We start from the raw sequence: 27,232 nt of genomic DNA, 5'->3' as shown, positions 1-27,232 counted from the left end.
TGTGATTCAGTTACAATTTAAGCCAGGCTTAAATTGACAACGTTCAGATAAAGTGGGATAAGTAATTGAGTTGTTATAGAAACGGAACCAGGCTATAAAGTGTGAATTGTGGAGTTTATTCAGAGGAATCACCTATTAAGTATTCAGAAGATCTCTCTCTTCAACTTGCAGATGTTCTCATTTTACCTTATTTAGAAATAATAGAAAGAGACAATTGAGAATCACAGCAGCCACCTTTATATTATGGAAAAGGCAAGAGGGGAGAAAGTGCTCTGTAGAAGCTGGTGATCTTGAAATTGACGAGATTGAAAGTCAAATGTTTGTGGTCTGCTCAGCAGAAACTTCATGTCAAGGTGGAAGATGCTACTACTATGGTCTTTCCTTGTAACTGGGAAAATAAGGATATCTGTTTAACTGGAGTTTCTCAGCTCCCTCTTCAATACCTACCCTTTCAATGGAAAATTTATAATAGCTATTTAATTCCATGCCTTACTCTAACCATCTAAGCATGTTTACTTAAAATAGTTACATACTGACTTCACTCTTTCCTCTTTGTTAAATTAAGATGAGAGGCGAATATTTCTGAACAGGCAGTTATTGTAAAGTGCAATAAATATTGAGCTACATAAACAACCTATAGACTCACTGACAATGTATTTAAAAAAATATGAACTCACTTTGAGGTCCATATTTTATAAATTAACAATGGAGCCATCCTTACTGGGGACAGCAGTTGTTTCCATGGAAACCAGGCCTACATTTAACCCAATCATGGTCCTTTTTGCGAAAGTAATTTTCTCCCAACAATACATTTTCCTATGATATCCAAATGCTCTACTTAGAAACTATACACCTATTGCTATATAACAGCCCTCTGCAGCCTGTTGTATTTTACTACTGTGCTGGACTACAGTTTGTATTTCTAAGAGTAGATGAATATTATGGAAGAAGTAACCTGCAAGTGCGGGGGGGGTGGGGGGTGGGTGGGAGGAAGGCAGAAAACTGAGGAAAGATGCTACATTCAAATACTCTTAGCACAGAGATTGTTAATTAAGTTGTGGATTGGTCACAACCCCCCCCCCCCCATCCCAAAACAATTGCAGGTTTCATATTGTAGCAAGACTCTTCCAGGTGAAATAATGAGATTGCCTGAGGAAAAAGTAGAAAGGTCTGCTAGACCTTAAGTATAACAAGGAGAAATTTTACAAAAGGGGATCACATTTTTTCTTTTTTCTCTAAAGATGACAGTGGGTGAGTCTCAAATGCAGACGTCCACTTAAAGTGAGGAATCCTGGCTAGCAGATGCCTGCATTTCCCTAATGCACCAGCAGGCGTCACTCACCGTCTTCCTTTTCACAGGGGGCGCCATTGCTTCACACATAATTTGGGAAATAGTGTGTTTCCCTCTGGTGCAGGACTTGTTTACCGTAGGTTTCTTTAAAAAGGACCCTGCTTTCTTAAAAGACACTAGCGGACATTAATTTTAGAGTATTTACATTTATTTATATTTATGCCAGACATAATATTTGCTGTAATATTTACGCTAATACAAAAACAAATTAAAATAATTGTGGTAGGTCTGGCCTGACTCCTGGTTCCTCTTCCCTATTTTGCCAACAATCATTAGCTAACTTTTTTTATCCTCTTACAGGAGAAAGGTGCCAGCAATTTTTTTCCCCCTACAGTTTGCAAACAGTCATCCATCCAAGCCAGAATGTGGCTCCTAACAGCAAGAGAATAATGCTAAACTGCTGGAAACAAGCCATTTATTAGGGGTTTTTTTTTTTTTTTGAGGCTTTCAGTCCAAAGAGAAATTGCATCTGGATTAGGTTCAGCCATATTGTAAGAATCACAATGTCCACAATCGGCACTCCTCCTCTGCTTAAGAAAGCTGCATAATATGCCACACCACAAAGTCTGCAAGAGCTGAGAAAATGTTTAAAGAATCCAGGGTTCAATTAAGATTTGATCTGGAAATATCCCAGGTTCACAATAGCAGATCTGAGGTGGGGGGAAAAAAAACCAAGTTTAATTTGAGCAGGAAAAACATAGTGCTCTTGGGGGAAGGCTGCTGGGACAACAGAACAACTGATCTTGAAATCTTTTCGGAAACGCAGTAAGGAAAAAAAACAGCAAGAGTTAGGCCTCTTCTCTTCTGGTCCCCTCCACCCCCTTTCTCGCATGCAATTTGCAACCCCATTTGCCTACCATGAGGCTGGAAATGGCTGACCATTCACAGTCTCTACCGGTGGGCTATAGAAGGCGAAGTCATTTTAACTCCATTGCTTCCAGCTATATTTTTTGCAATAATTTCAGCCAGCAAAGTGAGAGAAACATCCAACGGCAGGGCTCCTGTCCATTTAAGGCAGGGGTGTCCAATCTTGGGAACTTTTAAGACTTGTGGACTTCAACTCCCAGAATTCCCCAGCCAGCTGGCTGGGGAATTCTGGGAGTTGAAGTCCACAAGTCTTAAAGTTCCCAAGCTTGGACAACCATGATTTAAGGGGACTGGTGAAGAGTGAACCCTGGGTAAGTGCGCCTTCTCACCTCCTGAGCCCCCAGCCCCTTATTTATTTATTTATTTATTTATTTATTATTTATTAAATTTATATTGCCGCCTACTCGCACATGGCGACTTACAAAGATATAAAAACACCATATAAAAGAAACAAAAAAATAAATAAAAAGAAAAATAATAAAATAATAACCCTCCACCCACCCCTGGTGACAATTCATACTAACCATTTAATGGGCTCCATCCTGGTCTGGATTCCCCAGGCCCACTGACAGAACCACCTCTTCAGGGCCTTCCAGAAGAGTGTCAGAGTGGGGGGGGGGGCAGTCTAATCTCTGGGGACGGGAGATGATGTTTCAGAGAAAGGGAGCCACCACAGAGAAGGCCCTTCTTCTAGGTCCGACCAGATGTATCTCTTCAGGGGACGGGACCTGCAACATTCCTTGGCTCCTCTCTCTAGTTGGTCAGGTAAATATGACAAGAGATGGTCCTTCAAATAACCTGGTCCCAAGCCACTTCCAAAGGACGTGATGGCTCAGTGGCTAAGAGGCTGAGCTTGTCAATCAGAAAGGTCGGAGGTTCGAATCCCTACTGCCACATAATGGAGTAAGTTTCCGTTACTTGTCCCAGCTTCTGCCAACCTAGCAGTTCGGAAGCATGTAAAAATGCAAGTAGAAAAATAGGAACCACCAGCGTTCCAGTCACATGACCACAGAGACATCTTTGGACAGCGCTGGCTCTTCGGCTTTAAACAGAGATGAGCACCGCCCCCTATAGTTGGAATGACTAGCACATACAGGTGAAACTCAAAAAATTAGACTAGCGTGCAAAAGTTCATTTATTTCAGTAATGCAACTTAAAAGGTGAAACTAATATATGAGATAGACTCATTACATGCAAAGCAAGATAGTTCAAGGCGTGATTTGTCATAATTGTGATGATTATGGCTTAAAAGCTCATGAAAACCCCAAATCCACCATCTCAGAAAATTAGAATATTACATGCAATCAATAAAAAAAGGATTGTACATAGAACAATATCGGACCTCTGAAAAGTATAAGCATGTATATGTACTCAGTACTTGGTTTGGGCCCCTTTTGCAGCAATTACTGCCTCAATGCAGCGTGGCATGGAAGCTATCAGCCTGTGGCACTGCTGAGATGTTATGGAAGACCAGGATGCTTCAATAGCGGCCTTCAGCTCTTCTGCACTGTTTGGTCTCATGTGTCTCATTTTTCTCTTGGCAATGCCCCATAGATTCTCTATGGGATTCAGGTCAGGCAAGTTTGCTGGCCAATGAAGCACAGTAATCCCACAGTCATTGAACCAGGTTTTGGTGCTTTTGGCAGTGTGGGCAGCTGGAAAATGAAGTCAGCACAGTGGTCCAAAGTTCTCTTTTCTGATGAGAGCAACTTTTGTACAATCCTTGTATTATTGATTACATGTAATATTCTAATTTTCTGAGATGGTGGATTTGGGGTTTTCATGAGCTTTTAAGCCATAATCATCACAATTAGGACAAATCACGGCTTGAACTATCTTGCTTTGCATGTAATGAGTCTTATCTCATATATTAGTTTCACCTTTTAAGTTGCATTGCATGCTAGTCTAATTTTTCGAGTTTCACCTGTATGTGCCAGGGGGACCTTTACCTTTAAGCCACTTCCACATTTTTCCCCACCATGAGATACCCCCTTCTTGTACTCGGCCTAAGCTGGCTGTCAGAAATGACCTTGCAGGCGAGTTTTTTCCACTTGGGAAGTGACTCGCCAGGAGAGAGAGAGAGGCAGAGAAACCTCGCCGCTCTCCCTTCCCTCACTCCTCGGCTTGGCAGCCTCCGCAACGAGGTCAGGAGGCAGATCGCGGGTTCCCCCCCCCCTTTATTAGCCGGTTGCGAGTAGTTTTCCCAAGGGCATTTTTGGTGCAGGGACGGAGCACAACGCCTATGTTTCGCGGAACTCCCCCCACCCCCACCCACCTTCCTCCTTTTTGACCTCGTGCTTCTGGTTTCCTCGGGGAATCTCCTCCACCGAGCAGAGCGGGGATGCTCCGCTGGCGCGCTGAGCGGCCTCCCCAGTCATTGCAGGGGGACGCGGTGGCGCTCCCGCAGTTAGGCAGGGGGCGGGCTTCCATTCATTCCCCGAAGCCGCCGGTCAGCGCGAGGTTACCTAAACCGCTCGGGGCGGCAAGAAAGGCTCCACTTCGCGTTCTCCCCGATAACCGCCAGCTCTAGACTCGTTCTCTTGGAAGGGAGCCTTACGGCTTCCTTCCCAGCTGGAGAAGACGAGGGAGGCGGGGTAATTCAAGCTGCCGCCGCCGCCGCCACTGATCCTCCATGGGAGGAGCCCCGTCAGAAGACTTGCGCCTCTGCCTCTTCTCAGGCCGTTGCCGGAGCAAAGGCGGCGTGCCGATGAGCGGCCGCTGAGAGTCCGAGCTGCAGCAGAGTTTGCGGATCGTCAGTCCTGCGCCAAACTCCGGGCGAGGTAAGTGGCGCGGTAGTTGCTCCCGCTGCTTATCAAAGGCGTTTTTGGACCTACGCTCGGCGGTCGGGCTGGAGTAGCCAAACCCCACCGACGGAGCCGTTTCTCCGGAAAGAGCGGCGGCTTTGCAATGCGATCCGCTCAGCGCGCTCGCCGCTCCGGTGCGCTTTAAAGCGGCGCTTTAGTTTCGCTGCCCGGGAAGGTTTCCCCGCTCGGTTGCGTTCAGCGCCGCTGTGCTTCGGGCTGCTTTCTCGTCGGGACGGGTCCCTATTGACGGACGACCCGGCGGGAAACATAAGGACGCTGCAAAATGCGCGCCTCGGTTCCGCGTACCTTTGCAAGGGGTTTGCCGAGGATGCCTGGCTGCCGGACCTAGCTGACCTCCTCGAGAGGCGGGAAGTGTCCGGAGACGTCCGGGGATGCCTAGCAGTTCCCCATCAGGTGGTCGTTGAACGCGAGTAAATAAGAAAGCTAGGAGAGGATTCGGGGCGAGAGGGAATCGGACCCGTGCAAGGTTAGCCGCTACAAGCAGCCAAGGACGGAGACTCGGAGAAGTGACCTTTGCAATCCCACACTGGGATGGAGCCCAGTGAATTTTTCAGCGAATCTCCTTTGAGCGAATGGAGTCGGACTCGGGCCGGCAGCTTAGTTTGCCCCGCAGGATGTTTTTAAGGCTATCCGTGCACTCAGAATCCCGGAGGTGCTTTTTTCTTTATACACCCGCTTCGTGCACAGGAACGCTGGCAACGCAGATCCTTCCTAGAAGTTCTCTTCTTCTGCCCAGAAGGACGGCCAGAGGGAAACCTCGCAAGCTCTCATATCTGGGTCAGGGAGGGAGGCTTGCTGGGGATTAAAGTGGAGCTGCTTCCCCACCGGGTAACAACCCTGGGGCATTTGGTGGTAGTGTAGTCGGTTCGTAGCAGTGGCTCTCTCCCAGCCGTTGTGAGGTCTCTGTGAGCCCGAGCTAGGGAGAAACAGTGGGGAGTGGGGGTGCTGCGGATCGACGCTAAAAAAAGATGAAGGGCAGAAGAGATGGCTGCTCCTGTCACTTGGCTTTTGCAGCAGCTTCGCTTCAGAGCTGCCTTGGGAATGTTTCCCCTTCGAGTTTCTGGGTACAGATAAAGTACCAGTACCCTTTGCTGAGCCGGATAATGTTGGAGTGAGGACTTAGCAGGCTCAGATAAAGACCCTTGGGTTTATTTTTCCCCAAAGGTATTATATTTCCTTCCTTCCTTCCATGGCTTTTTAGAAAACAGGATTGTAATACATGCGAATAATGAAGGAATATATTTTGCACTTACAAGTCCTGCGATTGATTGGCAAAAGCTTCAAGAGAGCTATTAGGCAGAATGTGAGGTAGACTAACAATTTGCTTGGAGAAATGCAAAATCCATTTGGAATCCTCAAAGTGGAACAGAATTTATTTTATTAATTTGCTTGTGGTACTCCCTCTGAAGGTGCCTTCATTAGCAATACTTATTTTTCCTTTTTAGCACATAGCCTTTCTGTTAGGCAATCCCAGCAGGAAAGGCTATATTTTACCCATTTTCTCTTCCCCCCCAATGTAGCTCTTTGAGGCCAGAGACTAAAACTGGCTGAATATAGGTTTTGAAACATTTCTTCTAGCCATATTCCAAACTCTATTCCCTGTCCCAGATCAATTTTACAACAAGTGCATTAATATTCAGTAATATATAATATATTATATTCAGAAACAGTATCAGTGAAATAGCTTTGTGCAAAATCTTCAGAAATTCTGCCAAAACAAAATAAAATTGTATCATGATGTTAGTGTTTGATTAGGATAATAATGATGGTTTCAACCATCCCATAATGAAACAATCTCTTTGAGAGTATATGCTTTAGGCTCATTTGTCTGGGAGAAAGACAGTATAGCAAGATTTAAGTAAAAACATCCAGAAGTGGAGCTCATTTTCGGTTGACTTTGTAGTTAAATCCATGTACCTTTCTTGGAAGCTGCATAGAAATGTTTGCTATTGCTTTCTTCTAAACTGGAGGTTTTTTTTTTTTTCAATTTCCCCTCTTAATCTAAGGCCTTGGAATGCCCTTACAGTAGTCCCTAGATGTTAACCAGGGCAGTCCTACTTAGCTTCTGAATTAGATTAGCTGCTGCTATTTGTGAAGACAGTAGAATTCAACTTTAAGGAATATGTTCATCAAATTTAATTAGCTCTTTCTTCCAAAGCAAAATAATGTATTATCTGCCATCCTACTGACTCCATCCTTAAAAATACTCCATTGAAATTTCTATTGTACATCCTTTTATTAAGCTAGCTTACTTGAATACAGTCATATAAGGGTAGTTTTTGTGTTTTTTTTGCCAAAATAACAGACTGAAGAACTGTATCTGCAACAAGCAGGAAGTGATTATTTATAAACGCAATGTATGTATGTATATTTCATTCATCTTGACTACCAATCTTCTTCAGATGGGACCATTTCTATATCTACAATTTCCATACTATAATGGTTCCAAGCAAAGAAAGAGTAGACACATCTCATAGTACCTTTCTGCATTTCTCTAAGGAACCCAACTTTGGAAATCGTGGCCTTGAGATAAATATAATTTATTTCTCCTGCCTAGAAAGTTTGATGAGAAATTCATGTCACTTGTCATAAATGGCCTGAAAGTACCATTTTCTATAGCTGTATTCTTTACTTCCATTGCATAGTGATCATTTTGATCAACTCTTATACTCTTATACTCTTATGGTATCAGAGTCCAAAGGAAAAGCTAAAGCGAGATTCATCTTACACATGCCTTATTTCAGAATTGTTTTAATACTATGTGAACAACAAACTGCTGCAAATAGAGTAGTTACATTTGAAAAATGTGGCTGTGTATTTTAACAGAGGTTTAAAAATTATGTAGATCATTTTGATTCAAAGGAATATGCAACACAGACTATATATTATGCAATATGATGTTTAATCAAGATGAATTTCTGCTTATGTTATAGTAAAAATGCCATGATTGTGTCAGGGTTAGAGTTAGGGTTAGGGTTAGGGTTAGGGTTAGGGTCTCCTTTCAGCTGAGTTGGTTTCAGTATACTATGCTTAACTCTTAATTGCCATGAAATGGGCAGTATACTATGCTTAACTCTTAATTGCCATGAAATGGGCAATAGTATGGTATCTTTCAAAGTAGTCTCTAGAGATCAGAATTAACAGTAACAGAGTTGGAAGGGATTTTGGAGGTCATCTAGTCCAACCCCCTACTCACACAGGCGACCTATACTAGGGATTCAGACTGCTGAATTGCCGATCTTTCTGATCGACAAGCTCAGGATCTTAGCCACTGAGCCACCTAGCCAGGTCCTAGTTGTCCTTGTGGCCATTAACAAGTGATGCTGCGTGTAGTCTCAGTATATAACAAAAGCTGATAACTTTGTTGATTCCCTTTCTTTTTACTAAAAAGCATTCCATGAAAACCTCCACAATGAGTGGCTGAGATTAGAATATATTATCCTATCTGATGACCGTGGTCTATGGAAGATTGTGATTTGAAATTTAAGAAGATAAATGGTAAAGAACACAAATTAACAAATGAAAAGAAACAAATACAAATAGTTGGGAAGAAAAAAAAGATGTGATAGATCTTAATGAAGAGTTTTGATCTGCAGTAGAATTGAGGAGTATATATGGGGAAGCGAAGCTGTAGGTTGAATTAGGAATAAAAGGGTCGATATACATGTCAGAACATAAGAATTGGTGTCACCTAGATTATTATATAAGCATACAAAAATAGGAGATTCGTAATAGTTTCATGTTATGCTCCAGTGAATGATGATAATTAAAAACTAAGGATGAGAATTTGGAAAAAAATGTGCAGCATTCTGAATGAATGTATACAGGAAAAAAATTAGATAGCAAGAAGGGAATGGTGGGAATAAAATGAGAGAGCACTGTAACAGTTATTGAGTTATTTGGATTAATGAGAATTTGGTAAGCAACTCTTCGGGGAAAAATCTTTTGAAGGCATAGTTTAAGCATAGGTTTGTTAATCTGTGCACACAGAAAAACAATGTATTTTAAGAATTGATTCTTTATGATGAATGATTAAGAGAATTAATGGAAGGATACAAAAATGGTGAGAGGCCTTTATTTGCAAATGTCAAGACTAGTTCCTGGGAAAAATGAAGAAGAAAGAAGTGAAAGAAGACTGCCTGCAGGAAGAAAATAAAAGCACAAGACTCTGAAAAAAATATTAGAAGATAATTTAGCTCCCAATAAAATGGAAAGTGAGTGTAAGGAAAGAGGAAGTAGAAGTGAATAAAGTAAAAATAATTGTTATTGATTGTCACAAAAGTGGATCTATATTAGTGGGGTAATGAAATGGAAGAAGATCTGGGATGAGGAAATGTGCACATATGAACATTATTGGCACAAAAAAGAAAGACACTAACATTGCCCATGGTGCATAGAGAGAGAAATATAGTTACTGAGAATGTAGACAGAAAGACCAAGGAGCATATAAGATTAAAAGAGTCAGACAGAATACAAAACAATTTTTATAGAAATTTTTAAAATATTTCAGAAGTGGGCAAAGAGAACTAAACAAGGAGCTTCTAGAAGAGTGAGTAGAATTTAAAAAAATAAAAATTATTTGGGATAAAGCTAAGGTGAAGGAATGCTGAAGAGAATATTTTAGAGATGTATTGTATATGGGAATTAACGTTGAAGAGTGTTCTTTGATAATGAGAATGAAAGTTTGGCATGTCAGGAAAAACACAATGGGGATGAATTCTTTAAGAAGCATCTGGCAAAACAAGATACAATAAAATCTAATTTTAAGGGGTGCTGAAAGAATGTGGATTGAACACAAGAATGTGTGACCAGGACAAAAGAAGAACATTGAACATTAAGATGGTTTTAGTCACATAGAGAAAATGAATGAGAGTCACATGGCAAAACAAATACTTGAAGGAAAAATGAACTGGTTAAGAGGAAGGGAAGACAAAGAAAGTCCTTGTTGGATATCAGTCAAGAGATCCTTAAAAAGAAAAAGACAAGGATTTTAAAGAATAAAAGGCAGTGCTTATGATTGTGGTTGTGACAAAAAAATAGAGAAGTAAAGTGAGGTATTATATTATGCCTTTAATTTCTTCTACTTACCGATTTTTACTTCTTTTCTGTGCTTTGCATGGTTGCTTAAACGAAAGGGAATGATATGGTGGTTATTTATGTACATATGTTTGTAGGACCTCACTGTTCTGGGGCATTAATTGAGAAAATTTCATTTGACTTTAGGCTCTTTCAAGAATATTCCATCTAAGCTTTTTCATTAGCTTTAGTGCTGGGGAATTTAAGGGAAGATTTTGTAATGTTAGGTTCATAAATCCGCCAATAGAAGGTAACATTTTCCATGGAAGTGTATGTTTGTGAGATATAACGTTACCATTGGAATTTTGATTTTCTCAAACTGATGCATGATACTCGTACCCTTTTAGATTCGTTATTTTACTCGTACCCTTTTAGACTCGTTATTTTACTAAAGCAAGAAAAGCTGGGGTGCAAGTATTTACGATCACAATTGAGTACAAAATTTGATAAGCAGAATACTTGCTAAGTGAATTTTGCCCCATTTTATGATCTTTCTTCCACAGTTATTAAGACCTTTCGCATTGTTCATCCTCATTCACATAGCTAGAATTGAAATGGGTCGAATGGGAAAATGTGTGTCTATATGCAGTCTTCAATCTCTCACTTTTGCTTGAAGGAAGCAATTGTCCCTGTCCCCGTCGTCCGTCCCCCCCAGTCAAAAATGCTCATTTCTCTGGAGCCAGTGAACATGTGACAGTCACCACCATCACACTAAATCTATTACCTGAGTTATATTTTCTCTCTGGCCCCTATTCCCCTCTTTTCTCTTCACCTGGCAATTCAATTCAGTTTCTATTTCCCATTCTATGCTATCCTCACCATTCTATGCCTCTCCCCTTCCTTTCCTCTCAGCTTCCCTTCTGAATATCCATTTGTTCTCCCTGTCAACTTGCTTGTCAGCTTGTTTTTTTAAAATATTACTTAAAGGCTGAAGAACCTTCTGCTTAGATTGAATCTTGATATATTCCTGTTTTAATTGGAAATCTGATTTCTGGGGGTTTTTTTCCTCCTCCTTTTGGGTGGGTGGGTACCTTTGCAAATCTTTATGTCTCCTGTACATTTTGCTACATCCCTTTTGTGAGCAGGGCAGGGTTGCATTAAGCATAAAATTGGGAAATAGGGGGAATAATAATAACAAGATATGTAGGGATTTTGTGGCATGAGAAAGGATAATAATTTCTACTGTATTTCCCTGAAAATAAGACCGGATGTTATATTAATTTGTGCTCCAAAGGGTGCATTAGGTCTTATTTTCCAGTTAGGTCTTATTTTGGGGGAAATACAGTACTAAAATATGTCGGTCTGGCTGACGATCTTAATTGGGGCTTATTTTGGGGGTAGGGCTTATGAGCATCCTGAAAAATCATGCTAGGGGTTATTTTCTGGTTGTGTCTTAATTTCAGGGAAACAGGGTAGTAGTTTAAGCTATATTATAAATTATGCACTATAGCTGGGAATTGTCAAAATTGGAGTCCCAGTAGATCTAGAGGGCATCAGATTGAATAAGGCTAAACTAGAGGGAACTTAATAGAAACTGCATTTAATGCATGAATGCCCTTTCTGTGTATGATTTTCTCCCATTTTCTATGGGGTGTCCTCACAAGAACACCATTGTTGCTATGGTCTGACTGAGTGTGGGTAAGAGCCTACATGCAGGCTTATTATATGACAATAAAATTAATGAAATGTCAATATTTTCCCACTCTAACAAATCTACAGAGTGCCATTTGACAACCCTTTTTAAAGTGACGCAAACTCTAATGGGCAGAGACAGACAAGGGGACTGAGGGTCATTTTGAAGTACTTTCTAGTCATCTGAAGTATACAGTTGTTTAGATTCACTCAGCTTGATGCTATTTAGGCAAATCCAGGGGAGATATTAATTTTAATCAAACTTGTGCCTTCTATTTTGAGATAAACTAAGTGCGCCTTTGATTCAGGAAGTCTTTGTTCTTTATGTATATTTTTTTTCCTTGTCACCCATTTCAAAATGTTATTATTTCTTTCCAGCAAATGGTGTGTGCTTTCCTCGGTTTTATGTAGTCCTTCCTGTCATCACTCTCTTGGCTACAGCAGCTCATAAAGGAAACTAATGAGAATCTGTCTAGAATCACTTTTGTCTTCATTAGATTTTCATCACCCACCACTGGCTCCATCCGTGCTTTAACGAAACTATTAGTGACAAATTGTCAGTACACTATTAAATAATGTTGCTCCAGGATATGAAAACAGAACTTCAACAACAATCCATAGTTTCTGTTGGAAAGCCAGCTAGGATATTTACATGAAGCCCTAGAACAGTAACACCAAAACATTTTTTAAGGGAAAATAAAATGTCGCATGAGGATACAAAACTACCTTATAATGGTTCCAATCGTTTTTTCTAGAATACCTCGTCTGACTGGCAGCTCTCCAGAGTCTGAAACCAAGAGCTACAAATGAAAGAACATAGAACATAAAGTAATAGTGTTGGAAGCAACCTTTGGGGGTACTAATATGTACTAGATGCATCTGCTTATAGGAAAACACCCCATAATCTTCATAGTAACATATCCTGATAAAGGAGCTACAGTATGTAGAGAAGGATGTCAGCAATAAGTCTTTAAACATAACTGATTTGAAAGAAGTTAGCTAGCCATCTAGTGCCTAAGACTTCTTGACCAGAATTTCAAAGCTTAATGCTGCCACAGGGACCCAGGAAAGGAACCATGTATGAATTATAGGGGCAACACAGCATGACTCTTCCATGTCTTCTGATGGGAATCCTTGCTATTTTCAGTTGATGGGGAATCTTTAGAATATTAACAATATGTTGTAGACGTACACTTATGGAAATGTTCCTGTCCTGAGAATTTTTCCAAATAAGAAATCCACCATTTTCTATTATGTAAGCATATATCTGGGGTTCTAGTGGGATCCACTAGATTGGATTGGACATATATGTGCTCCTAAAAGATATTTTACAGCATTCAGCTTCCATATATAATATTTTAAAATTTAAATTTTTCCAGCCTTGGGCAGGAGCTGATTCCTGGATTCAGAAAATTTCAGATGAGTTGACAGTGGAATAACCCCTTATATAATTATGTTTGTTTATTTAAAATGCTTCTGGGTAGTGAGATTTCAGATGAATCTCACAGAATCAATTACATAAAAATACTCAGGCAATATACATGAACTAAATCTTAGGATTAAATGAAACAGATTTTTTTCTCCCCAAACCAGATTTCTTCTTCAAAAAAATGAAACACATATCTCTGCAGCATTTATTAACACCTCACAAAGCCAAATCTATATGGCCCAGTTAACAGGAATTTTCATTTGGACTTAGGAAAGTTGTAGGTATTTAGAATAGCCATGACTCCCATCTTTAACCCTCAACACGATTGCACATGCCCCCTTGGAAGGGGTGCACAATTTAAGGATTCCAAAGACAACAGGACTTTTTGGGGTTTTGCCTTGAAAAATCATAGACACAATTTGGGGTTCTTCTTGGACTCATAGATCTTGCTCTAGGAGCAACTGGCAGCTCTAGCCAGGAAGGCTTTCATAGAGATCCATGTATTGTGATATCCTTGCTTGGGTAAGGAAGCCTCTAAATCAGTGGTTCTCAACCTGTGGGTCGGGACCCCATTGGGGGTCGAACGACCCTTTCACAGGGGTCGCCTTAGACCATTGGAAAACACATATTTTCGATGGTCTTAGGAACTGAGACACCAATTTTATGGTTGGGGGTCACCACAATATGAGGAACTGTATTAAAGAGTCACAGCATTGGGAAGGTTGAGAATCACTGCTCTAAATCCTTGGTCTCCTTGCATTTAGGTTATTACAATTCAATCTATATGGGACCACCTTTGAAGACCACTTGGTAGCTGCAGCTGGCCTACATTGCAGTGGCACGGGTAGCTATAGGGTGCCATGATATGCTGATGTAATACCTCTGCTTCATAGGCTAAAACATTTACCAGTAGGATCCTGATATTGGAAATAAAGCCCTTCATGACCTATGGCTTAGTTATATGAGGACCATCTTTCTTCCATTATTTCTATCCATCAGGCAGTTGGTATGCTCCAGTTCCCATCTGTTTAATAATGTCATCTGATGGTGCCTAAGTACCATACTTAAAAATAGCTTTCAGAATCTAGTTCTTTCCGTAGCCTCTGGACTGAAGTAGGCATAGGCCTCTTATGTACAGGCAGTCCTTAATTCATGTCCTGAATTAATGGTGATGGCTATTAAGTGAAGCACCCATGTTATTGCCTTACTTACAACCCTCCCCCAGCCCTGCCCTCACTGATATGGTCATTAAAGAAATGTGCAGGTCATTAAGCAGAGCATGGAGGGCCTCAAGGCCCCAGGAAAAGCCCTGGGAACTTCAGGCCTTTCCCTAGGCTGCCCTCACTCCCATACTCTACTTCCAGCCCAATGTTCTTTTGTCTGGGTTTTTTAATGTATATTCTATACTTCCCAGAGTGGCCAACTTTATACATTTAATAAATGAATAAATTTATGCAATGACAATAAAGTAAACCAAAAGAAATAAACCACCATTTCAATACATGACTATATAATATATATAGTGATTAATGTGTGGAAATGTATATGAACACAAGCAGCATACATTCCCTTTGTATCTATGTGGAAAATCTCGACTGTGTGCTGAATTTGTATCTAACAATAGTATGTGTTTATTATTTCACTATGGTATTCCTGGGTTGGACAGTATTTCTATTTTGTTTGGAAACTCAGTGTGTGAAATAATCTAAATTTATAAAGACTTCAAAAGACAGATTCTTTCTTGAATTGTAAATATATTTAATATTTATATTACAAAAATTCCAAAATTGTAGAAGAATTTCCACTAAGTCTCCTACTACTTTTAATACTGTAATCTTTATGGTTAACACAAAATTGACTGTTATGTAAAAATATATATTTTTGTTGTGTAAACTGAAACATAGATTTGTACTTAAAATATCCTTTACTTGAATTTCAAAGGTTATTTTCTTTTTGGAAGAAAGGAATGGGCACACTGATGGCTTGAGTCTAACCTTAAATAGTGACCATAATTTTAATTCCAAAGTAGAGGAGCGAGACAAATGACGTGACTTAGGAGTGCAGACTATAAAAGTAGTAGATCCAAAGCATTGTAACACCAAAATTGAACTACTTCTTGAGAGAGATAAACCATATTGAGCCCCTAATCAAGATTTATCTGAATGTCTTCTTGCCAATATGCTTTGATATTTCAAGCAGCTGCAAACTGACAGGAGGCTCAAAGACTATGCTTGGCTCCCATCAAAAGGAGATAGGCTCAGTTGAATGCCTTGATTTGCTGCAGCAGGTTGTTATGTAGAGCTGTCCATGGTCCTGAAACCTACTTGACTGATTGGCTGATCATATTTGGCCTACTGTCTTCCATGAGAAATTTCCTATGTATGGAGTCTCACATTCAGGATTGTATCATGGTATTCAGCCACTGCTGTGAAGTCTCTGCTGTTCCGTGATAAGCATGTGTGAAGCAGCCTGGGAAACTGTATGTATACTATACACAGACATACACTAGTACATGTAAACATCACAGCATATTAAGAATCAGAAATATTTGGACACTCTTTTCCCAAGATATGACAGTTGACCATTTAATACTTTGATTTAAAAAAATCTTTATGGAAATTATTGGTGTTAAACACTGCAAACTACTCAAACATCCTAGACAGGATGATCTCAGGCAAATCTTTATCCAACAGTTCATTAACTGAACATGAAATGGAATAATGTAGTGATTCCTTACCAGTAAATAGTGAACATTCAGGAATGTAAAATAAAATGAACCTTTCCCATTGGCAGGTTGCTTAAAATGCTTTTGCAAAGTTTCAGCAGTCTTTGACCTCTAATCCCAAATACCCTATTTGAAAATGAAATCTTAATGAAATATTGCTACAAAACATCATGTACCAATGACTCATGCAAAGCCAAAGACACTTTAGAATCTTACCACACATAAATCCCCAGAACAGAAATTGAGATTTTAAATATATTTTGTCTATCAGCATTTCAAGACACAACTGCTGCTTGAAAAAGCTTTGTAATACAGGTTTCAAGATTTAATTAATATGATTGCCACAGTTGCCAGTATAAAATGTTCCATATTAGTGTAAGGGAAGCAACTTTTGAGGAGCATTAAAAATTAGAAACTTAAAATAATACACACATTTTTTTACTCTTCCTCCAAGATTTTATTTATTTTTAAGCTTGTTTTTTTTTTAAAAAAAAAAAGCTAGAACCCTCCCCAAGGGAATCAGCCTACAGGTTTTAACGATGACATTGAATCTTTCCTTATTCCCCAATGGCTTTCACTGTTTGATTACAATCAGCTTGAAGTGTTTAACATAAGGCTGACTGTGTGAAATGAAATCTCTGTAGTTTGAATTCTCAGCAGCAACTGATCCATAATAGTCTTGTCTACAGCAGAATTTTAAAATGCTCTCAAGATGCAGATTAATCAACCTAGCTATTAACCAGTAGGGTTCCCTGTATACTTCTTTTTTTTTTCTGACACAGATTTATAATACCTGCATGGTTGACAAAAATCAATTTTCTTCCAGCTCATGTTTGGGAAAGCTGCAATCTTTGAATTGTTGACCCTCATACATCTATTAAAGGGTCGGTAACTTGTCTAGAAACAAGTTAGCAGCCATTTTGACTATCTCAGGTTTCTATAAAGAGTGGATTGGTTTGACTAAAGCTGCAATGCTATACGTGTTTATTTGATTAAAGGCCCCTTGTATTTCTGATAGATTGGAAGCTGATAACATTTTGCTTTGTTTAGAATTCTGGAACTGGAGAAGTGAGGCACTTTTTGGCTTTATGGTAGCTTAACAATAATAGGGATCTTGTAGTGGTAGTAGAAGTGAAATGATCCTCATACCAAGTATTGCTTCACATAAGGAGTCTTTATAGTAATGAATATAAGCTTCTGTGTAGAAGTGCTATACATAACGGGTTACGTAGCATAAGTGCTAGTAGCATAATGGGATGATGAAATATACTGTATGAATATCACGATTCACATCTTTCCATCACCTTAATGGGATGATGCATAAATCAAAGGTAGCAGCAAAGGCCTCTCTTGGCCCTGCTGTAGCCAAAGTAGCCTTAGGATTATGTTTCTCAGGAAGAAAAAGGAGTTCAAATTTACAAGGGATGCTTGCACATAGATGTGTGACAAATTGTGGTGGAATGACATTTAATAACTGTGGAAGAAGTATGGGGCCAACCAGAAAAAAGATTAGTGCCTTAAGTGACCCTACATATAAGGCAAGACTTCTGTGCTTTTAGACAATCCTGCATGATGACAGTACCATAATCTCTTTCTCTTGGCTTCTGTTTGTTGTTCTTGCAGGTAACTGGTGTAATTTGAAGTAGTCACCATGGATCGTGACATTGTTGACCAGCATTTCAGTGGTGAGTATTATGAATTCTTAACAAACTGGCCATAAATTACCCTTTCTGAGGCTATTGTAATCTCAAATGGTCATTGACTGGTTATTAATTGATGATGGGGAGAATAGGTGGGCATATTAGATTACACATTTTTGAAAGAAATTATAAACCTGTCATTCTTCCAGAACCTTTGAAATAATTTTTAGACATTTATTTCTAGACTTCACCTCCTCTTTTCATCACCCACACACATATTGTTAGGTTGCGGTCATAACGACTTCCAGGTCTCATTTTCAGGAAGGTTGCTGGGAATTGGGGGGGGGGGGATTCCAAAACAAACAAAGATTTCGATCAGGGATGGTCACCTACGGCCCCTTTACCACCTGCATTCTTCAACTTCTAGACTTCCTCAGCCAGACATGCTGGCTCAGAAACTCTGGGAGTTGAAGTCCACAGGTCATAAAGGGCCGTAGTTGCCCACCCCCGATTTAGATATGCAGAGAAGTTGTATGTTGTTATGGTTCTGCTATTAGCCTTTGGCATAGCACTGATTGTGAGTGTACTTGTTCACAGATTTCACAATTAAGGGAAGCAATATGAAACCTAAAGCATGAAGTTGGAGTCTTGGTCATACATTCTGTGCTGAAAAGAAAAATGTTATTCATGTGTAGGTCGGGGCAAATAGGGAAACGGAACAGAAAAAAAGATTCAAAATCTTGTAGAAAAGAAACTAAGGAGACATTGGTCAATTTTAAAAATTGATACTCAGCCTGAAAAAGGATTTGCAAAGATTAAAACAGCAAATGTATTTTAGAATTTGTTACAGTGATTCTTAATAGAGATTATTAAGCTATTTACATTTTGCTGAATATAGTCTAAGCCTACATAATGATGCTGTCATTCAGTTTTAAAAATAAAAACGTATTTGTGCTTTGCCATATATTCCAGCTATTTTACAACAGTTTTCAAGAAAAAAAAAGATCTCCTTGCAGTTTTGGCATATCAATTTCCTATTTTTTCCAACAGCATTAATCACATAAAAGGCATATTTGTACTGCTGACATAAAATATTTCTGCAAGATGGAAAGACTCTGGTGACTGCTTTCTTCTGATAAGAACTTTGTTTTCTTCCAGTCATAAGAAATCCATCTGGGTGGGAAATAGGTGTCTATATTACTGGCGCTCTTGCTCTTCTGGGAATAGCTGGAGTAAACTTATGGAAGTTATGGAAATCGGGTGGCTATCCTGCACCTTCTCCATTTCCAAACTATGACTACAGATACCTAGAACAAAAGTATGGGTCCACATATTCTCAAATCAAACAAAAGGTAAGAAGCAATTAATTGTGACACCTGTTGCCACATCCATCCATCCTCTTTGCATGTCATCAAACATCATTTAATGAACATCCAACTCTTAATTTTGTCTTTGAATATTGCAAGTTAAGATGGTGGTGATTGTGATAACAAAACTAAAAAGACTGGGGTAGGTTTAAGAAAAGAATCTTGAAAATATAGCAATAGCACTTAGATGTATATACTGCAGTGCTTTATAGCACACTCTGATTAGTTTACAACATCAGCATATTGTCCCCAAGAAGCTGGGTCCTCATTTTACTGCCCTCAGAAGGATAGATGGCTGAGTCAACCTTGAGCTGGTCAGGATCAAACTCCTGGCAATGGGCAGAGTCAGTCTGCAATACTGCATTCTAACCACTGCACCACCATACCATGGTGGTGGAAGGGCACAAAGTCTAGCACTAGTGGCAAAGGCTGAAACCACCTGCCATTTGGCACTTCCTCTTTCTCATCTCTCATGTAGTTCTGCTTTAATATGTTTTTCTCCCTTCTCTCTCCCCCTCCTTTTTTATATTGTAGCTATTATATTCTGAATCCTTGGTTTTTGCCTGTAAACTGCAATGTGCCCTGGCCAGGTTGGCAATATATAAATGTAAGAAATCAATAGAAAATGTAGAGGCTTTAAAACTCAGCTATTATCTAATACAGGCAGAAGAGACTCACAAGGACTCTAGCCACTCAGCCACAGCCCTCTTCATTTGCTGATTTGTTTAATAGCTTATAAATGCTTAGTTATCTTAAATAAAAATTTGGAGATAATACTGAATTGGTTAAAACATTCTTCCACCAAATTAAAAAGGTCAAATTTGCAATAGTAGTGGTGATAGCACCTGAGGGAAATTTAAATGTATTGAAACAATGGGTGGGATGGATTGTTAAAAGTTTATTTTTCCTTTTTGCTTTTGTTAAATCCATCCTCCCCCAACCATTTGCCTTTGATGGGATAATTGCAGTAGTGGGTTCCGGCTGCTGCTACTGCTGGTTCGCTCAGTGACGCACTGTGCATGTGCTTGATGCACGCTATGCGAGCATGTGCAGTACTAAAAAATGCTTCTGCGCATGTGCAGAAGCAAACAACAAGATGGCGGCGGCTACGGCGCCACCGAGAGAACCAGTTTGGGGGCATGGCAGGCTGAGTTACATACCTACTCGACTGAACCGATAGGAACCCACCTCTGGAAAACTGTATTATGAAAAAATTAGGGGGCAGGAAAGAGGTTTTTTCAAGGAGAAGGCCTGAGCAAGGAGATGATTTAACAGTCAGCTTTGTGCTATATTTTATATCTCACTCACCATTCCCTGATGTATTGGAACTTGGCAAGATTCATGTCAAGCGCAAACTCAAGGCTTGTTATAAATGGAACACAATAGTATGAGTAATCCGATAAAACACAAAAACCTATTCTAATGCAGAATAAAACAATGCACTTTTAAATTGGTAAAAACCTTAAAGAATACTCAACATTGACTCCCAAATCGACCTATTTGATTAGAGAAATGTTAATATCTATGTTTTTTACTGACTGGAAACATCTTATGTACTTTTTGTACAAAAGAAAAGAACCAAAGATCTGAGCTTTTGACTATTAGATAGGATATATTATAGAAAGAACAGAGTCATGATCTAACTTTAGAGAAAGAAGTAAATTTGCAATTGTACTTTATAATTGTTGTAAAGATCAGAAGCCACCTCTTTATATCTTTTTTTCTTTCTTGTCTATTTTTCTGCTTTGTTTTCCACTTTATCCCTTCTATTGCTTCCTTTTTTCCTTGTTGCTGTATTTTGGTTTGTATCAATATTTACTCTTGTTTTTAAAACTTCAATAAAGTTCTATTTTAAAAAAACCTTCAATGTTTACCCAACTGGTTTCTAACTAGTAGAAGTCCCATGATAGAAAAGATCTTGCTCTTTGTAATGTACCTACATTCATTCATTCATTCTCTCTCTCTCTCTCTCTCTCTCTCTCTCTCTCTCTCTCTCTCTCTCTCTCTCTCTCTCTCACACACACACACACACACACACACACACACACACAAAGAAAGAAAAAGAAAAGAAAAAAAGAACTAAGTTTTTTACATAGAAAAAATAAAAAGAAATTAAAGTAATTCAGTAGGATCTTAAGTAGAGGGCACAATTTAAGTCTCTCTAGCAATGATCAACAGATTTGACCAAGACGTTTGATGAATTCTAACTGTTTTTTCTGGCCATTCAGATTTCGGTTGGATGTTTTCTCATAAATGCCTAATACAGCTATGTTACTCCATGGACCCTTTCCACAACCCCACCCACCCAAAATTCATAGTTGAATATGTTTGTTTTTACTAGAGTGAGCCAAAATGCCTTAAAATGACTGGAGAAGCTTTGGAATTTTTATTCAGATAGGATGTTAGAAAAGCAAATAAGGGGTGGGGGGAGCCAGAAAGTCCCAAATTTCACCCAAGAGGTCAGCAATTCAGAGTCCATCTTAAAATGAAAGTTGTTCTGGGAAGGTATATTTTCATAAAATCCAATCAAAGAAGTAAAAGACTCTCTAAATGTTAATATTAAATATTCCTGTTTGCTTGAGAATAATTTGTCCTATATTTTCTTTTGGAATACATTTATAAAATAGATTACACAGTCCTCTGGGAATAGGCTTGTGGGAATGTTATAAGATAACACATTTCCTTCCAAAATACAATTTTGGCTCCCTCCCCCCTCTATAGTTGTTTGGCTGATGAATGGGTATAACAAACGTTTTTATTTTCATATCCAAAGCATAGGCAAGCAGGGAAGACTGGTAGGAACATGGCACGGCAGGAAGCAGGGATTAGATACGGTTTTGAAGCCTTTGGTAGAGTTGTTAACATTGGCAAACAAAGGGAAACCTGAGGTTGTGTATGTAGGATTATTGATCTTCAGTCAGAATTAATGTAGTGCATCACAGATGAGAGTTTAAAAAGGTGAAGCCATAATTCTAATTTGACGTTAGGTAACAGAGTCAAGATTACCTGCCTATATACAGTATGTGCAGATGTCTGAAGGAAAAGAGGTATTTTGGTGTCAGAATTTAATTTTGCATTGTGTAAAAGTTACCTGGAGAATAGATGTTAGTGATTTTTGAATTAAATTAACAAGCACTAGAAAGAGTTGTAGTCTAATAATAAATTATGAATTTGGAGGATTTCCATTTCAGTTCCTGTCATTCTCAGGATAGATCTGGGAAGACCATAGTCTAAATCTCTGATGAGCTGCTGCTATTTAATGTAGACAGAACTGAGCTATTTGCAGCAATCTGACCCTCAATAAGCCATTATCTATAGACTGCACAGTTTCAGGCACAGTTTAAACAACGTTGCATATACAGAGTTTCTTTTCCAGGTACATTTTCTGAAGACTCTCACTTGTTTTCTCCTCTAGAACTTAAATTTAGAATCATTTTTTTCAAAAGAGTGTATAGATCTCTACATAAATATTGATAGGATTATATGCAGTCCATAAAGGTAATGTGCACCAGAAAGAAATGGAAGGAATAAAACTGGCTTCAGAATTGAAAACAGAAAATAAATGTGTGTGGCCTGAAAATTCAGAGAGAGAAAATGTAGGCAACCATGAAGAAAATGCAACTGTGTCATGCCTGCAAAGACAAACATTAATATATATTCAATATTTAAGACACCATCATGGTATTTGTTCTTTTCTGAATTCATAGGCCCTGGGAAGCTAACTTTTCCATACCTTTATGCTTATCCCAAAAAGACAAGCCCATATTGTTCACACAGTTTTAAAAATAAATTAGACTTGAGAACCACCATCCGTCCTTTGATCCTTCCACAGGACCAGAATTATTAATGAAATAGGCAGCACTCCAAGTATCAACAATGTAGTTAATCTCTTGCCATTGTTATTTGTGATGATACTGTAGTAATGCCAGTAGCACTTCCTAAAAAGTAGTTGTAATGCTTGAAGTGACAAACAGCTATGCAATAAAAATCTGGAAGACCCAACTTTTAATTCAGCTGTAATTTTCTTCAATGTTTCTTTGCACTGAAAAAAAATGTCTCATTTTAATTAAGGGAATGTTTTCTGGATGGGGATGTCAGTTTTTCACAATGTGGAAACTTATTTTCATGATATATGAAATATTTTTGTCTATTTATTATGAACATTTTCTTTCTGCCAGCCTATGTTTATAAATTATTATGTTCTACATTTAGCATGTTGAAGTTCAGGTTAACTATGGTGTCTGACTAGTTTTCTGTTTTTTTTCTTATCGTTTGCAGAGGGCAGCAAGCAACCTCCGAAAGGCAGGAGAAAGAATATCTCCTGTCTGCAAGCAAAGCTTGAAAATGGATGATGCCTTTGAAAATATTAATGAGTTGGGCACCTTGGAGCTGATGAACAAAGACCTCGAGCTAACTCCTTATGGGCCATTGAGAAAATCTATCTCCACTGACTCTCTAACTTCTGTCTCCTCCATTGGAAATAACTTTGGCCAGGAGTTCACAGTGGGACAAATTGAAGTTAACATGGAATACAATGTGAATTCGAATACCCTGTACATCACCTTGCTACAGGGAAAAGATCTGATGGAGAAGGAAGATGTTAATTTTGAATCCTGTTTTGTGCGCATCAGTTTACTTCCAGATGAGCAGATTGTTGGCATTTCTAGGGTAAGTTTCTCCACCGCTCATACTTGGTGGCTAACAATTCTCCAGACTGCATTATACAAGGCTTTTTCAGTCATGCATATGAGTGTTTAATCTGGAAGATGCTGCATGATATAAATATATTTAGCTGGATAAATGTTTTCATCTTAAAATAGATTTTTGCCACCAATTATATTTAATTCCAAAATCTGGGCAGATCTTTTAATGTTGAGTTGATTTGACTTTCTTCAAGACAGATAATTTATCTTCATTATTTGTCTGTTGAACACAACGCCTGCGGTTTACATTGCCACTGCCTTCTTATATGTTCTCTGTAATCTCTATTCCTGGGGTTTCCCATCCAACTACTAATTCGGCAAAACCCTTGTGGGAGTTCCAAATTATAATTAACCCTGCTTAATTTCCAGCCCCAAACAAAGTTAGCTGCATACTGCACCTGCTGAAACATTTCAGGAAGTATATCAAAAAGTATTAAATCCTTTATACAGCTAGTCTTCACTTAATGATCGTTTGTTCAGCAACGAATCAAAGTTATAACTTTGAACTAATGGTATTTATGGCTGGTCCTTGAAGTTATGGCTGTTTTAGTGCCCCCATGATCACGTGACCAAAATTCAGGTGCTTGGCAGCACACCTTGCATTTACAATGACAATTTTAAGAAATCCCCCTCATCTCAGCTGTTTTGGCTGCTCTGCACTCCACCACTTCTGGAAACAAAGACACACTATATTTATATGTTAAAAAAGAGAAAGTTGAGGAGAGAGAGTTAGGCAAGTGAGGAAGCGACCATGGCAGGGAAGAAGTGTGAGGTCCCATTCTCACCTAGCAGTGATACGTCCTGACGTAACTACCACAACCAGGACTACTGAAACTGCTATCAATAAATGATGAGGCCATGTGATGTTTTGCCTAATGACTGCATTGTTTAGTGATGAAAATCCTGATCCCAATGAGGACTGTTAAATGAGAACTACCTATAATCCCAAATTTGCTCTCCTGTATTGGCAGCATCGGAATGTCTTCATTGCTGGCAGTAAATCTTACGCTGTTTACTAATCAAATGTGTTGTAGCCAAAGGCTCAGATGTGAATGGTTGCCTTTTCTCAATCTGATTCCCCCCCCCCCCTGCATTGGGATTACAACATAATGAAAGTTGAACTACCTGGGAATTTCAGGAGTTGCCAGAGCACTTCTGCTGTTTTTCCACATATGTTGAAATACATGATTGGTTTCTAAAGGAATCACACCACATTACACATGGTCAATGCAAGTAGAAGTGGCTCAGGCTTGATTTTAATTAATTTGATGTTACTTTATTAAACAAACTTTTGCTTGTTTTTTATATTTTAAAAAATAATACATAATTGCAACTGCAGGTATGATTATTTTTGATAACCCCTATTAAAGTTAGTTTTTAATATTAGCTGCCCTTAAGTGCTTAAAAGCTTACATCTTGTTTATCTGTGGTGGTGTATAGAATCATAAACCAGAAATGCATTGAAACAGACTGCAAAATGGGATTATACAACATGTTCATATAGGAGTTTCATTCCTAAACAGAACAGATAATGTTAAGCAAATACACTCACAGTTTTTATCACAACACTTGGCTGATGCAGCTTCATTGAATTCTCAGTTTTTTGCTTGGAAAGATTTTCCAATGAACTAATTTTCCCAAAATGATTGACTGAACTGAAAATTACAGCCCCTATACACAAACACACACTCACACATAATGCATCACTGGTTTATTTTTGTTTTCATGAATTGACATAGATCAAGAGATAATAAAAGCCATATAATTTGACACAGTTGCTAAACAGGCTTGTACTGGTAGTTGTTGAGTGCCTCAGAGTCATCAAATGATGTAGCAGATAATGATCTAAAGTTCAGCTAGCCAATTTTTCCTTTATCCAGTTCCATGGCAGGATCCATCCTTTTGGTTATTGATCCAACCTGTTGGTTCCAGTTACATTCGGATGTTGGAGAGGTTCATTAGATCCAAGCAATCCTTGAAACCAGAGGCAAATAGGAATGATTTGGCGATATCTGATATGAAATGGAATCATTCCACTTTGACCTTCATTTGAATCTAGATCTCCACAAAGTTCTGGTCCCACTTAGGGCTTTGCTGCTTTAGGGCACGAGGATGGAACTATGAACAAAAATGCTTTCCTTGGACACGAAGGAATATAGTAAATGGGAAGTGTCTTCTTCAGGTGGCTACTATTTGTCTGCAGGTTACTGCAGCCCTTTTAATCTATTCTGTCATGCCTGGCATTGATTGTTCTTTTCATGTTAATACTGTAACTGTTTACTTCATAATCACTTCAATCCTAAAATCCTGTGCTGCTTAGAGGAGCTTGCGATGTGATCCAGAATAGTCCAAAAATTCCCTGCAGGTATTAGATATCTGGGGAGTTTTCATTAGATTGAAGCTGTTATTGCCAGACCTCAGCTCACTATTGAAGCAACTGATAATTAGAGACCTTTTTACATTCCTTTTTGTCTACCTACCATTTCATCATGCTCTGCAACAAGCATTTGGTTTGAACCTAAAGAAGTAGTGATTGAATTTCAGTGATTGAATTTTGGGTCTTCAAATATGAGTCCATTTAATAATCAGGTGAACAGAACCAGCCCACTCAATTCTCAACATTGTGCCAAAATGGGACAAGACTGTTTTTAATAGGATTTGGGCCAAAGGGTCCTTGTTGTTTTGGTCAACAAACTCTAGCAATTCTTCCTATACTAGGTTGTCTGTTAGTGATTTTAGCTTGCTGCATTAAGCAGGTTTTTTTGGCCTGATATATCTCATTTAACTTAGTGCTTCACTTAATAAGAATGTTTTATTCTGTTTTCGTCTACAGTCTTTTCTAATCCAGAGTTTAAAGGACCATTGCTTTTAAAGCCCTGAACTGATTTGATTAAATTTGGCAAGCTCCTTTCCATTCTATTTTGCCTGCCAATTTTGTCAGAATCTGCTTAGAAGCAAATTAAAAAATACAGCCTTTTGTGTTTATTTGGGCTAGATAGTAAGTTGATAATGCTGGTTTTTAGGTTGTGATTGCAAGAAACAATCAGATTGGACATATTTGACCAACAATACATCAGGCATTTGTAACATTCTAGATTATAATTATTTAGTCTTTTCACATTCCTACTTTAAAATAAATGTTAAAGCTGAATTATTGTAACAATTTCCAGCCAAATCTGTTGAGGCATAAGGAATAGTATTGTGACTTACAAAGGAGATGCTAGTTCTTAAAACATTCACTAAACAGGGTTTTCCCAAATACTCAATACTTTTTTTTGAGAAACTTAGATTGACAGTAGAAATGAATTTCTCCACTTTCCTTTTCCTGGCTGACTTGGTCTACATGCACATTGTCCCAAGTAATAATATGTGGAGGGCGTTATGATATTCAGAGGTTTGTTTTAAAAATTGTTTAATGTTCTCCAGCATTCAGGTGTCCTTTGGGCCATCATGATAAGAATTCTACAGCGAATCTTACCACTTACAGATCCTCGGTTACAGATGTCATTTACTTCATTTAATTTCATTTATCGTGATTTACCAATAAGCTGAAAGTTCATCCCACTATTTGGTGCAGCTCTTTGATTAACTACAGTATTGGCTTTTTTCTGGCTACC

At 38.8% G+C, this 27,232-nt stretch overlaps 1 protein-coding gene across 2 annotated transcripts in view; it reads left to right on the top strand.

Moving 5' to 3' along the window:
- Positions 1-4,499: 4,499 nt before the first annotated feature.
- Positions 4,500-27,232, top strand: part of SYT12 (synaptotagmin 12) — a 53,287-nt gene continuing 30,554 nt past the window's right edge. The window contains exons 1-4 of one of the 2 annotated variants that reach the window (XM_081938476.1): positions 4,500-4,998; positions 17,529-17,590; positions 18,704-18,897; positions 23,191-23,580. In XM_081938476.1, coding sequence (XP_081794602.1) covers positions 17,557-17,590; positions 18,704-18,897; positions 23,191-23,580 — 618 coding nt within the window. In that variant the 5' untranslated portion in view covers positions 4,500-4,998; positions 17,529-17,556. Of the gene's footprint in view, positions 4,999-16,736; positions 16,790-17,528; positions 17,591-18,703; positions 18,898-23,190; positions 23,581-27,232 lie in introns of those variants that run through there. The other variant, XM_081938477.1, reaches the window with a different exon arrangement.

Source organism: Natrix helvetica (genome assembly GCF_964273705.1).
Source record: "Natrix helvetica genome assembly, chromosome: 1".
Lineage (NCBI taxonomy): Eukaryota > Metazoa > Chordata > Lepidosauria > Squamata > Natricidae > Natrix > Natrix helvetica.
This window is presented reverse-complemented; position numbering and strand designations above follow the sequence as displayed.